Below are 13,928 nucleotides of genomic sequence, written 5' to 3'. Positions count from 1 at the left end.
TTGTAGTGGACCAAATGTCAGGAGGTAAAACTTCTGCCTCAAACAATCTACCCTTGGGTTGTAGAACTTCTCAAAGGCAAGTCCAGTATGGGTTTATAACAAATTCCAGTCAAGGCATAACACCCAGCACTTATCTTTTATTGCTGTTAGTGACGATAATAATGATAAACCATTTTTCTTCTTCATCTGATTAAGGATTTACTACATGCCTGACAGTCTGTTAAGAAGTAATATAAGTGTATAGCAAGTTCACCGGTAGAACCAGGATTTGAATCAGCTGGTCTGCGTTGCATGTAGCATCCACATGACCCCACAGCTTATGTTCCAGCTCCTTCCATTGCATCACCTCGTATCATTGGGCCCTCCCCCATCCTTTAATTCCCATTTTTCAGGGTTATTTTAAAGACCCTCTGGATAGTTAGATATAATTTTTAGTCATCATTCCCTATTAGTGTAAAGCCAACAAATGCTCTTCCTAATTACCTCTTTTTCCTTACCTATTAAATAATCCATCCCTTAATTTTGTTTTACAACATTCTAGACTCTACATATTTGGGGTTATTCATCAGTTCCTTTAAAGTAATAATGAGAAGGAGCTTATTATCTTTGGTCATGACCAGTCAGGGTTTTATGTAATTTGATCTTTAAATATCTTTGTTGTTTTTGATTGGTGTTATAGATTTACTGCTCAGACATAGATAAATGAATGGATTCTACTTTATCTTCTGATTATATTTTTTAAAGTATGAATGAATCAACTCAGAACAAAGGATTTAGTTTAAGAAGTTGGTGTTTTCTGCCCCTTTCTGATAGTCCTGCATGTAAACAGGGTTGCTGACTTATTTTCAGAGACTGCATCTTTTGCCTCTGCTTTTCTATTTAAACATTGCCTAATAATTGAGTGGCTTTAAGCATTTAAAAATCTACATATGAGGGTTAGTGTTTGGGGGGAGTTACTATTTTATAAGTCTATTGTAATAGAGGTTATTACTGTCTGTATAAGAGAAAATTGGTAGATCTCTGAAACAAGTTCATATATTAAAACCCAAAAACCTGATGAGCAAAAACTTTCCTTGATGGCATTTTGTTTTATGTTTTGTAGGACCTTTAACTTGAAGGAGGTCCTGAATTCCATTGGTGTTCAGACTTGTGCTGAGGTTAACAAGACCCTGATGGAAAGAGGTTTACCCACTTTAAATGCTGAGATTCAAGCTAATCTTATAGGTCAATTTTCAAGTATTGAAGAGGAAGACAATCCTATCTGGTCCTTGATTGGTGAGTCTACATGTTTTTATTGGTTTCTGCTTCAATTACAAGTTGCTTTAACTTTCTAGTTCTGACTAGTGTTAAATGTGAGTCAAATTTTAGTCTTAATACTTTACCTGCTTTTAAAGGATAAATATGGAAAATATAAGGAAAAATTAATATTTTTAAAGTTTTGAGACTCTTCTGTGTCTGTGTGTATATGTAGTGGGGAGGGAGGATGTTTCAGGGCCTCCTATCTTACCTATTCAGCCAATAGATTTCTGTGAAGAAAATAACACCATGCTGGCAGTACTGTTAAAGTCAGGATTGATCTAGGGATCAATGCAACAATTCAAACCAGTGAACAGTGTGTTCACCAAAAGTAGGTCTCAGGTCTGCTGTGAGGAAGCCTAATGGAACTTGGTCAGGCTTAAAGAGACAAAGAATAAAAAAGCTGTGGAACTGGGGTGCATGGTAAGTGGGCTCTTTTTGTACCTAATGGCCATGAAAGTGACGATCTTGTGTCAAGCTGTGTAGGTAAGTTGGGGAAAGGAGACTGTAACAGTTAGGACTTTTCTATTATCTGTGACAAAGAATCTATACTTTTATACTAGCTTAAGTAAAAAGTGCATTTATTCTCTCATGTATCTGAAAAGACCAGGAGGAGGGCTGGCTGCTGGTAAAGCTCAATCACAGCTTAAACTCTGTCACCGGCTCAAGTTTTCCTGCCTTCCTCCAGGTTGGCTCCCTTTGTAGACAGACTCTTCTCCTAATGGCAAGATGGCTTAAGCCAGCCTACATCTTCCCCATATTTAAGTCAAATGAAAAACAAGGAATCCGCCCCCTGTTAGCTCAGCCAGTGACCCTAGCATTGCATCTCATTGGTTTCAATTGGCATGACTTGAGGTCACGTCCCATTCTTGAATCAGTCTTGGTGACCAGAGGAGAAAGAACTTAAGCCTGAGACATGTGTTCACTTCTTTGCTGAGAGTAGGGTAGAGATAGTTACCTCCAAACAAAATCTGAGTACTGAGGCCATAAGAAGGGAGAGTAACTGGTGTGTGGCAGAAAGCAATTATCTACTCCAGAGGTTGAGGAATAAAAACTAGGAGGAAAAGCGTGTAGAATTAAAATATACTAACATTCTAGAACAGATCTGCAAGTTTTCAAAGAACAACATTGACTACCCGAAGGATACAAATACATTTTATTACTTACTTGAAGCTCTCAAATGTTTTTTTCATCTTTATCCCTGGAGACATGGAATGCTGGTCATCCAGGTTGCACAGGCTACCTGAGTGGGTCAAGGCTTCAACCTGGTTCCCAGAAAAGAACAGTGCCGGTATAAATACCACTGGGGCTACAGGAGAGGCTGCTGCTGAGAGGGGACAGTGAATAACAGTAACAGAGCATAACAACAACCCCCTGTGACTGAGCTCTTATCTATATACCATCCTATGCTGACATGTGTCTGTCCTCACAATATTAGCCTCCAGCTAAACAGTTGATTCCTGGAAGATTGGTTCCTAGGGGGAAGAGGGATAGGATGGGGACTGAGACACTATCTAGCAGTCTCTGCCCATTGTTAGGTCTCCACTAGCATGTAGGCCTCACAAGAATGGGGTATATGTTTGCTCACTGTTATCTCTCTGGACAATGCTGAGTCCATACATGATATTTAATAAATACTTGTGAAATGGGTGAATGCATGGGAGACTTACAGAGGTTAAGTAACTCAAGGTGACATAACAAGCTAGGGCGGGGGGTAGGGTGGTCAGGGGAGGGAGGCAGGGTTGAGATTCTTTCCTAACTTGACCCTGGAGCTCATCTCCCTAACTGCTCTGGTGGTCCTTTTGGTCAGAGGTGGAGCGCTGCTGTTTGTTGGCTAAGTGTACTCTGTGCTCTTGCTTTAGACAATAGAAGTACTTGTAATATAAGAAGGGAGAGGGAAGCTGAGGGCCAAGAGATGCCTCTTAAAATCCAGTCAAGCAACTTTTGTCCACCCAGCTTTTCCCAGTCCAACTTTCTTGTCCTTCTGCAAATTGAAGGCACTTTTTAACCTTATTCAAGTACTGTTGCCATTAGCAACTCCAGTGACTCACTTGGGCGGCTCTCCTTCAACTCTGAAAGCCAAGGACACGCCTTTGGCAGGGACTCCACTTGGCTGCTCCTAAAACAAATGCTCCTGTCACTTTACTCTTGGCCTCAAAACTAACTTGTTCACAGAGGAGACAGAACTACTTGTCAGCATAATAACTATTATGAAATGATTTCATTCTTTATTATTATTATTTTTTACTGTGTCCCAGGGTTCTTTATTTAAGAACAAAGTGATGAGTGATGTGGGGATTAAAATCAAGAGCATCATTGAACTTCACCTTCCTTCCAGCCAGCTCCCGCCAAACTCCGTGCTCCTACCCTTTGTGTTCCCAGTTCCTTCCCTAGTGATTGAAGAAGTTAATCCCCAAAGCCCTGGTACAAATTTTGGGTTTTCCTTTCCTAGCTTCTTTCTTTTCCCTGTACCCCAGGCCCCATTCCTAGAAGGGCAGGAACCCTGTTTTGAATGCCTAGGAGAGCCCAGAGTGGTGACAGAGACAGAGGGAAAGTCTTCTGCCTGGTGGTTGGAGACTGAGGGGAAGTGAGAGCTCCCATAGCCTGGGGTTCTGAAATGGAGCCCTGGGGCCAGAGGAAAGGACACTGGTCCCCTTGAGAAAGCAGGCCAGCAGCCTGGAAATAACTGTCATTGTGAATAGTCACTGCTGGATCACTTGCACTTCTGGTGCTCTCGGACCGACTGTGTTCTTCTCAAGCCCAAGCTGCGGGGCCATGTGACTGAGCTGCAGCATGGGCTTCAGGCACTGCAGGGACAAGTTCTCCAGGCTGCCTCTCCCTGGTTCTTGATACTTTTTCTCTTTGGGCTGCATGAGGGTCTCTGTTTTGCCTGTTTCCTGAGGATTTTCGTGGTCACCAGCTTCCTCACCCACTTCTGCAGCAGGGGCCTCAGTTTACACATGTTCTTGAAACGGAGCTGCAGAGCCTCAAGGTGACAAACAATTGTTTGGCTGAACACCTTCCCAGAGATATCCCCAGAGTGAGCCCCACCTCAGCTGAGTATATTGCAGGGCGATCCTCTTCTGCTTCAGAAGCTTGGCAGATTGCCTGAGTTCTTCCTTAGAGTTTTGCTCTAGCCTCTCCTTCTCTGCTTCATTGAGTGGGGGGACAGGCCTGGGAGAAGTTGCTTGCCACTCTGGCACCACTGGGTTGAGAGATCTCCAGGCTACCTTAGGGCACTAGCCACACTCCAACTTGAGGGCCGTAGTATACCATCCTTATATAGAACTCATATAGTGGAGGGTATGAGGGATCCTCCACACCCCCAAGGCTGGCCCAACCCCCAGCCTGACTCCTGGCCCTCTGGAAGGGCCTTAGAAGCTTAGCCAGGATGAAGACTTAAACCAGCCCAGCTCTAGCCCTCTAGTGCCATCTCCACCACTGCCTGGTGGTGGGGCTAAGAAGGCAAAATCTGAAGCCAGCCGTCCCCCCATGGGGAAGGAAGGTGCCCCAAGCTGGGAGCTTGGTGAAAATAAATTTCCTTGAACTTTCTTGCAGTAGAGTGTTTGGGCCATATCAGGTGAATATAGACCTAAGCCTGTAAGAATCAGGCTATTAGTCTAAAGGGAAATTATTACTTATTTAAATCTTAATTTTCTGCCTGCAGAGGAGTTAGAAAAAATTAAGCACTTGGATCTCTCAGACACAGGAGTTCAGCCTGTTTCCCCTCTGTTGAGGGTACCCATAGTGTGCCTTCTTTGGTTTTTAGTTGATGTGCTCTTTACCTGAGAGATTACAATTCTCAATTCCTGTTACAGTTCTTTCCAAAAAGATATTAGTAAGGGAGTTTTCTTTCAAGCCATTTTCCCCTCAAATATATATAAAAACCAAGTAAAAATTATTTAAGAATTACCTGCTGTGTAGATTATTTGCATGCCTACAGCCATCTACATTTTTAATTAGTAACTTCAGTTGTATAGATGATTTTTCCTTATTGAAAATTACAAATAAGGCTTGCTTTCCTGCTCCGGTCCTCATTCCTCCCTGGCTGCCACTGTTTTCAGTTCAGCCATCTGTGGGGCAGCAGGGTAGTTCTTTTGGTCTTGCTGGACCTGCTAATAAATTTGTGATCTTCTTTGGCTTGGATTGGTAGCTCTGCTGATCCTGACTGGGCTACCGCTGATCCTGACTGGGCTCTCTCAAGTGTTTGAGATGTGGTTACCTACAGGCTGATCTAAGATGGCCTGATTTCCTTCCACTTGGTCTCTTAGTCTCCAGCAAGCCCAGTCTTATTCTCAGGACAATGGGAGGTTAGAAAGTGGACATAAACCATGCTTCTTGAGGCTTGGGCCTGGAACTGGCACCCCGGCATTTCCACTGCATTCTGTATGGACCAAAACTGTCTTGAAGCCAGACTCAAAGGATGGGGAGAGACACAGCCTTTGATAGGAGGAACTGCAAAGCCACCTTATAAAGAGCATGGATGCAGGGAGGGGTAAATAATTGGGAATATTATTATAGTCAATCTACTACTTGTTATTTTTATTTTAAAAAGTAGGTACTTTAATAATGGGACAGATGCAAAGATATCTCTCTTTTTTTCCCTTTAGATAAACGAATTCAGCTATACATGAAAAGCCTGCTTTGTCTTCCAAGCCCTCAAAAATGTATGCCTCCCGTGCCAGGAGGCCTTGCTGTCATCCAGCAGGAGTTAGAAGCCCTAGGTTCTCAATATGCAAACATTGTGAATCTCAACAAACAAGTGTATGGACCATTTTATGCAAATATACTTCGAAAGCTGCTCTTCAGGGAGGAAGTTGTGGGGAAAGTAGATGCTTCGCCTCCTCCTAACTAAAGAGGAGCTGACATGGGATAAGAGATTGGAAATCCAACATTTTGGTGTCCAGTCCATTTCTACTGATGGCATTATAGAGGCGGCACATTTCTCAGTACTGTCCGTGGTGCAGTGTTAGCCCGAGTCTGTGTAATCTGGTAATATTAGCATTACAGAAGACACATTGCATAGACTAGAACTAGACCCTATTTGTGCATCATTTTCAAGTTTAAAATTGATGTTTGTAATGAACAGAAAGCAATTTGTAATTACTTATATTACGTATATAATACTTGTAATAAATGTTTTCTTACGCATTTATATTTGGCTTATTCGTTCAAGCCATAAGGAGTTGTTGTTTTTCTTGTCATTATCAAATCTAATGATTTTTAATTTTAGTACAACTTCTTAAAGGGTTGAAAATTGCAAGAATAACCAAGGGAATTGTTGTTCTGAGTAAATGAAGTGAAATAAACATAATTCTGTTAGAAATGTAAGTTACATTTTATTAACGTGTAATAGAAACTTACATCGTTAAGTCTTTAAATTCCACAAGTGTACCAAATCAAATTTTATAATGCCAATTGTCAGTATTTATTAAGAATTTAAACTTATTAAGTACATTTTAATATTATACACAAATTTTAGATAAAACCTTTTTTGTTTAGTGAAAATAGAAACAAATCCCTTCTAAATTTTTATTCAAGAGATTAGCTGCTTCTTACAAATTAACCTGTTCTCTGAGAAAACACATTTTTGCACAAATCTTAGTGAATGTCCTTGCATTTCTCAGGCCGTTGATAAGGTTTATATAAAATTTTAATACTTTTATGTAAGACAGGACTGGTTTGAATCAGTAAGGAGGAGAAGGGAAGTTAGCAGTAAAATGAGATCCCCTTTTCCAGGAAGTTCACATCTGAGAAAGAAACAGGTGAACTCTGGATTTCTTACCCATATAACTCAACTAGCAAATGTCTTTTGTGCTGATTAAACCCTTCCCGTGCTGTGACCAAGATGCTCTCCAATGTTATTGATATTATTGATGTTATTACCATTTGCCATTCTTAAGCATTAAAGCAAACTTGGAAGCCTGGGCACTAGTTGTCATTGGAATTTTAGAGAAATCTGCTTATCTTGGAATTACATATTCCTTTTGGAGCAAAGGAAGCACTACAATTTGGAGTTACTCAGTCTACAAAGTGCTTTGCATAAAATGCGTTTTTTATTATTTTATTTTCTAATTGAACCTTAGCACTCTGGTGAGGAAGAGTAGGTAGGAAGTAAAAAGTATTCCTGTTTTCTCCAACCTCCTTTTCCTCACCTTAACCTTCACCATTAAGCTATTTCATTATTTTCTAAAGTTCTAGGAAATGATTGTGTGAACAAATTATCTCCAATCTTTACATTTTGAGGGACCTGCCAAAATTTTGAGAAATTCAGAAAGTTCTTTCCTCACTATGCCCAGTACATCCGTTCTTCATTTAAGCCTGTGTCTAAGTCTAAGTGGAATTTTACCGAAGAGCACATCATTGGTCTTACTGTTTTTTTCTTTTCCTATAATTCTGTTCTGCACGTTTTCCTGTGCTTAGAAACTATGAAGTGCTGACGACTTTTGTTTTCCTTTTTCTCTTAAGCTGAAGTAGTTTTCAGCTGTGCTTACTTTGGGGCATGGGTGGCAGGGGGACTCGGACAGTAGGAAGCTAGTAAGTAGTGTGATTTTTTTTGCTGCTGAGATGAGCTGTGTCCTTAACAAGTGGTGTACTTTTTTATTAGATTGGAATCCAGCTGACATTCTTTTATATACTTGATTATACTGCAGTTGCCAATAGGAAAAAATATACAAACATTTTTAAAAATGTACTTAAAATGAAGGGCATTCTGCTTGTTTGTTTTTTTAAAGTGGCAAAATATAATAAATCTCAATGTCTTGAGCCTGAATTGAGGCAATTACATCTATTAGGATTTTTAAAATTATATCCCTTAGCATGTTGTTTATGTGGTTTTTACTTAAATGTTTACTTCTACTTTTAAGGTTTTCCTAATATGGTCTTGTTTTGTAAGATAACTTTTATTAAACACCATACACACATTTTTATTCTTCTACTGCTAAAACATGTATTGTGTGCATTTACTAAATTTTAAAACATTAAAAATTATTTCAAGATAGCCAGTGTCTCTGTTTTTTAACCACCTTTGGGGTAGCTTGGGGTTGGAATGTTGGTTCGTCTTTATTATAGTTTTTTTAGAATGATTCTTGTGCTGATAATGAGAGCCTTATAGACATCAGGTCATGTTCATTCATTTATTGAGTTAATCAACACCTATTAAGCATCTATCATGTGCCAAGAAATATTCCAGTTGTTGTGATACATAGATGCTTAGAAACACTGTCCTCAAGAAGCTTATAATCCAGTATGAGGGACAAACTTGTGAACAATCCAACAAAGTGTAGTAAGGGTATAAAATAAGTATGCATAGTGCTAGAGAAAAAAATTTCAAACTATTTCATACAGAAGATAATTGTATGAAGGATACCTAAGAACTTATTAAGAAAGGGAAAAGCACGATAGGCCAAGTTCACAGTAAGAGTGGGATACAGAAATGGTGACTCCAGGGACCAATGTAAGGTAGAAGAGTGAAAGTGATGAGGTGGGCAGCACCCGTGGCTCAAAGGAGTGGGGCGCTGGCCCCATATGCCGGAGGTGGCGGGTTCAAACCCAGCCCTGGCCAAAAACTGTAAAAATAAATAAATAAATAAAGTAATGAGGTGAAACAAGAAAGGTGAAAAGGTTCTTGGATGCCAGGCTGAAATTCATAGAGTTGGGGCGGGGGGGAGTGTCGAAAAGAGATAATTACTGAATCTTGGAAAACAGGAGAAGGTCACGACCAAATTTATGGTTGGAAAGACTGCCCTGGCCAAGAACACTTGGTGCTGTAATGTTCCTATGTGTGTGTGTATGCATACATGCACTCAAATGAACATATGATACAAGCAATCGAATGGGCTCCAGCTCACTGAAGCAGAAAAGGAGCTTAAGTGAGTGGGTATGAAGCGCTTCACAGACTCTTATCAGAGGAACCAGGCTTAGTAACTGGGTAGGAACCAAGGCGATGAAAGCAACAGGAACCCAGCCAGGATGGACTCAATGTTGTGGCTTCAGAGAATTTTTCAACTGTCTTTGCATCTTTGCCTCGTCTCTTAAGATTTAAAGTTCCAGACAGCAGCATTCAGTTGTAAGTCTAGGTCAAGTGCCCAGGCTCTAATCTGCAGGGGAGGGAATGAGAGAGTAGTTGAACCTCACACTTCTGTGGTCCCATTGAAGTCATCCAATTAGGGATTTCTCCCTAATAGGAAGGGTATGCTGAGGTGCAACAAATCCAACAGAAATTCATGAGCTCTTTAAAATCTGAGCGTGAGAAATGTGTGAGGAGACCAACCAAACCAGCAGTGCTTCTGAGAATGATACCAAAGGTGATTTAAGGAAGGGCATGGTTACGTGATGTCAACCTTTTAGTATACGTAGATGAACTGCTGAACAAACTGCCCACAAATTTCAGTGGCCTCAGTATAAACTCATTTCTCAAAGTTCAAAGAAGAAGGGGGAAAGCTGGACTGTTGGGGGCTGCTCCAGTAAGCCATTCGGAGACCCAACTTCCATCCATCTTCTGATTATGCTGTTCTCTAGATATTCATTCCATCCATTCAGCTGAAGAGGAAAGAGACTGCCCATTTTCACTCATGTTTCACTGGCTAGGCTTCATCTTGTGGCCTCAACTTCCTGCAAGGGGAGGCTGGAAAATGTGCAAAGGAGAAAGAGCTTGACATGGATATTGGTAAGCACTAGCAGTTTCCACCTCAGATCCCTCCAGCTTTCTTGAACAAGCACCAGGGAACCTACTCTTCATGAAAATAGGTTTAAAATCATGTGTCTGCTTTTGGTAGTAGCTCCCCAGAGCTGTTAAGAAGATTTGGAAGCCAGGTCCAGGATAATCAAGAGTCTTGCGGTTGACTGACAAAGTATGCCACAGACATGGGGAAAACCGTCTTTTGTGCAACGTATTTTCACTTCTCTCTAGCATCTTTCTGAAAAATAAAAAGTTCAACCTGGTCTATCTCTGGGGATATTAAGTTCCAACATTTTCCACTCATTCTGTAGTGAAAATAGAATGGGACTGAGAGCCACAAGAACTGAGTTTCAATTCACTCCTACTACTTAATAGCCATATGAACTCAGGCTAGTCTTTTAGTCTCCATCAACCTCAGTTTTCTACCCTACCCACCTACCCTACCACCTGCCTACCTTGCAGAGATATTGTAAAAATCAAATGAGATGGCTCAGCGCCTGTGGCTCAAGTGGCTAAGGCGCCAGCCACATACACCTAAGGTGGAGGGTTCAAATCCAGCCAGGCCCGCCAAACAACAATGATGGCTGTAACCAAAAAATAGCCAGGCATTGTGGCAGGCACCTGTGGTCCCAGCTACTTGGGAGGCTGAGGCAGGAGACTTGCTTGAACCCAGGAGTTGGAGATTGCTGTGAGCTGCGATGCCATGGCACTCTACCCAGGGGGACAGCTTGTCTCAAAAAAAAGAAAAAAAAATCAAATGAGATACCTTGGAAATTGTCTGCAACTCTAAGTGTAAGGTAGCCAGAGTACTGTAATTTATGAGTCTTAAATCTCTTTCAAGCTTCAAGGGGTTTTAGTATTTTGAGATGTGATGATCGAGTACATAAAAACAAACATTATCCTATCTCATCAGAACTATGGTTCATTAAGCCCAATATTGTCATTGGCAGAGAAAGTCAAGGGCATGCAGAAGGCTGCAGCTATCGTCCTTGACGCCAACTTCAAAGGATAGAGACAAAACCCAACATGCTCTAACTTCACTAGTAATCACTTATGACCTTATCCTCCACGATTTAATCTAATCTTTCAAAAATATATATTATCAACTTGTACTCTCTTGTTCTCTATTTTTGGAGTAAAGTTTTATTTTTTCATTTCTAAGCATACTGTGTTAGCCTCTTGTCCGATTTCAAGGGAAAGGAACATAGGGATTTATTGTAAAGCTTTAGGAAAAAGAAAGGAAACCTAGGAATTTGTCTCAGCAGCTGCACTTGCAGGTGTAGTGAACCTGAATATAATAAGATAATAGCCACTTAGCACTTACCCTATGGCAGGGCCTACCCTATGCACTTTATATAAATTATCTCACATAACTGCACAGTAGACTGTGAGATAGGCACTGTCATTATTTCCGTACATACAAAATGACATTCAGAAAGGCTAAGGAAGTTACCTAAGGTCATAGAGTTGGTAAGTACATTTGAACTTGAGGAGTCTAATCCTGGAATATGTGCTCTTAACTACTTGCCATATTGGCTCCTTAGGTCATCCAATCAAAAATATTTTTCACTATTGCATTGCTACAAAACTCTGACTTCTCAGGTCCTGCTTTTATTAGTGTGTCAACTAAAAATATCCCGATGACAGAATATGCAGAATATGATTGTCACTAATCAGTATGGGCAACCCCCAACACACACACCAGAAAGGGATTTCCTGACATCCTACATCAGCTCCCTTACATCTAGCCTACCTGGCCGTCTTGGGCAGGTACCTGGCTCTACTGGTTTTGACAGGATAATAAGGTCACACAACACAGAGCAAGCCTTTTCTGAGAACAGTCTGTGGACATGGCAGGCAACTGAAGGTTTTTTAACCATGAAGAATGTTCTCTGATCACAGCATTTAGAGACTTCTGTTCCTCTTCACCCTCACCTTGCTGTTTATGAAATAACTTCAAGGACTCTCCCTCTGCCTTTTTAGTCTGAAGAGTCTTACTCTTTCTCTGACATTGTTTCTGGTCTGCTCTAGTTTTATTATGAATTAATTCAGGTATAGCAATTAGAACTATACAACTCCTCTGTCAGAATGGACCAAGGTTTTGAGAAGATAATCTTTTTCTTTTGCTTTTAGCATCTTCATGTTGAAGCCTCTCAGAATAAATTTCTTTAACATGGCTTGAGGGCCAAAAATGGCCCAGCTCCAGTTAATCTTTCTAGAGTCATCTAGACACTTCCCTTGATAATCTCTATGTGAGAACCATACTTGATTGTCAGAATGTGGTATAATGTACTCAAAAGCCCTCATGCCAGTTTCTCTCTGCTCGAAATGTCTTCTCTTAGCCTATGCTTTCAGTGTGGTATTACTGACAGAGTGTTTGAAAACATGGATTCTGGGGGCAAATAATTACGGATTTAAATTCTAACTCTACTTATGTAAATTTCTTAACCCCTGTGAGCCTTACTCTCTTCACCTGTCAAGTGGAGATAATCATACTTATCCCCCAGGGGTTGATCATTCAATTAAATAATGTACATGAAGTGGTTATTCCAATGCTCGACATTCAGGGCCCAGCTTGGGCACCTTTGCCTTTCTCTTGCTTTCCCTTAACCAATTCTTCCAGTTCTCCCATCTCTGCCCCATAACACTGGTCAGTTTCTCATCTGGCAACCCAAAACTTTAAAGATTAGTGATGGGATAGTATTCCAAAATGCTAAGCATTTTCCCTCAGGGAAAAAATACTACCACTGGGATTAATTTTCTAGTCCTCTATTCAAATCCCCAGTGTTTTTGTACTTATATTTTAGGAAAAGGATGTAATAGCAGAAAAGAGAACAATCACAAGACTGTTCTTATCTTTTTCATTTCAAAAATCCATACCCTTAGGGGACCAGAAAGAGGACAAAGATGTGACCCGGGGTGCAGGTATAATGCAGGAAGGATTGTGAGGGATTGTGGCAGGTGTGGCTTTAGGGCTGACACCACTTAGCATCAGCCAACTGTTGCCATGTAGACTGCATTTTGGGATGACTGCTACCAGGGTGTTCTACTTTACTATAGAAAATTAAAAAAAAAAAATCAGATTTAAAAACGGGACTGTAACACCAACCTTATCACTCATTGCATTTTTTCTTGCAAAATATTTACAAATGATGGGTTAGAACCGGGGATATAAAGACAAAGACAGTTCCTATTCTAGGAGCTCAGAGTCTGAAGAAGAATTAGACTCATAAACAGGATTATGGTATTGAGTGCTATTTCTAAGGTTAGAGTAGTGCTATCCAAAGTGTGATCACTGGACCAACAGCAGCTGGGAACTTCTTAGAAATGAAATTTGTAGGCCCCAGCCTACTACTCAGAAAGCTGGGATTGTTTTAACAAGCATTCCAAATGATTCTGACACATGATAAAGTTGGAGAACTATCTTGTTAGTGGAAAGTGAAGAGGACTCTGGCGCAAAGAGCAAATAGCAAATATACCTGAGCCAACCTTGAGATCCTCTCCCATCTATAACTCACTTTCACAGTCCCTTCCAGGCTAGCTCCTAAATAGGCTGCCATCTGCTAATTCAAAAGGATAACACATGCAAGTTGTTTCTTGTCCTTGTAGATAAATTGTAAGAACTTCAAAGATAGCAACTGGATCTTTTATTTATTTTTTCCTTTCTTCTCCTACTTACAGATGTCAGCACAACACTTAGAAAACACAAGCATTAAAATTTAAGTAGCTAATTTGGAAATAAGACTAATATGGCGCAAGGGTTATACCTTTATGGGAAGAAACTGGAAAGTACATACATATTTACAAATTATAACTTTTTTTTTTTTTTTTTTGAGACGGAGCCTCAAGCTATCCCCCTGGGTAGAGTGCCATGGCATCACACTAACAGCAACCTCCAACTGCTGGGCTCAAGCGAGTCTCCTGCCTCAGCCTCCCAAGTAGCTGGGACTAC

At 40.6% G+C, this 13,928-nt stretch overlaps 1 protein-coding gene across 1 annotated transcript in view; it reads left to right on the top strand.

Annotated features, from left to right (window-relative positions):
- Positions 1–6,617, top strand: part of TCP11L2 (t-complex 11 like 2) — a 40,086-nt gene extending 33,469 nt beyond the window's left edge. The window contains exons 9-10 of the mRNA XM_003783281.3: positions 1,103–1,275; positions 5,907–6,617. Coding sequence (XP_003783329.1) covers positions 1,103–1,275; positions 5,907–6,151 — 418 coding nt within the window. The 3' untranslated portion in view covers positions 6,152–6,617. The remainder of the gene's footprint in view (positions 1–1,102; positions 1,276–5,906) is intronic.
- Positions 6,618–13,928: the final 7,311 nt, after the last annotated feature.

This window comes from Otolemur garnettii, unplaced genomic scaffold (genome assembly GCF_000181295.1).
Source record: "Otolemur garnettii isolate 467f Iridium unplaced genomic scaffold, OtoGar3 scaffold00007, whole genome shotgun sequence".
Classification (NCBI taxonomy): domain Eukaryota; kingdom Metazoa; phylum Chordata; class Mammalia; order Primates; family Galagidae; genus Otolemur; species Otolemur garnettii.
This window is presented reverse-complemented; position numbering and strand designations above follow the sequence as displayed.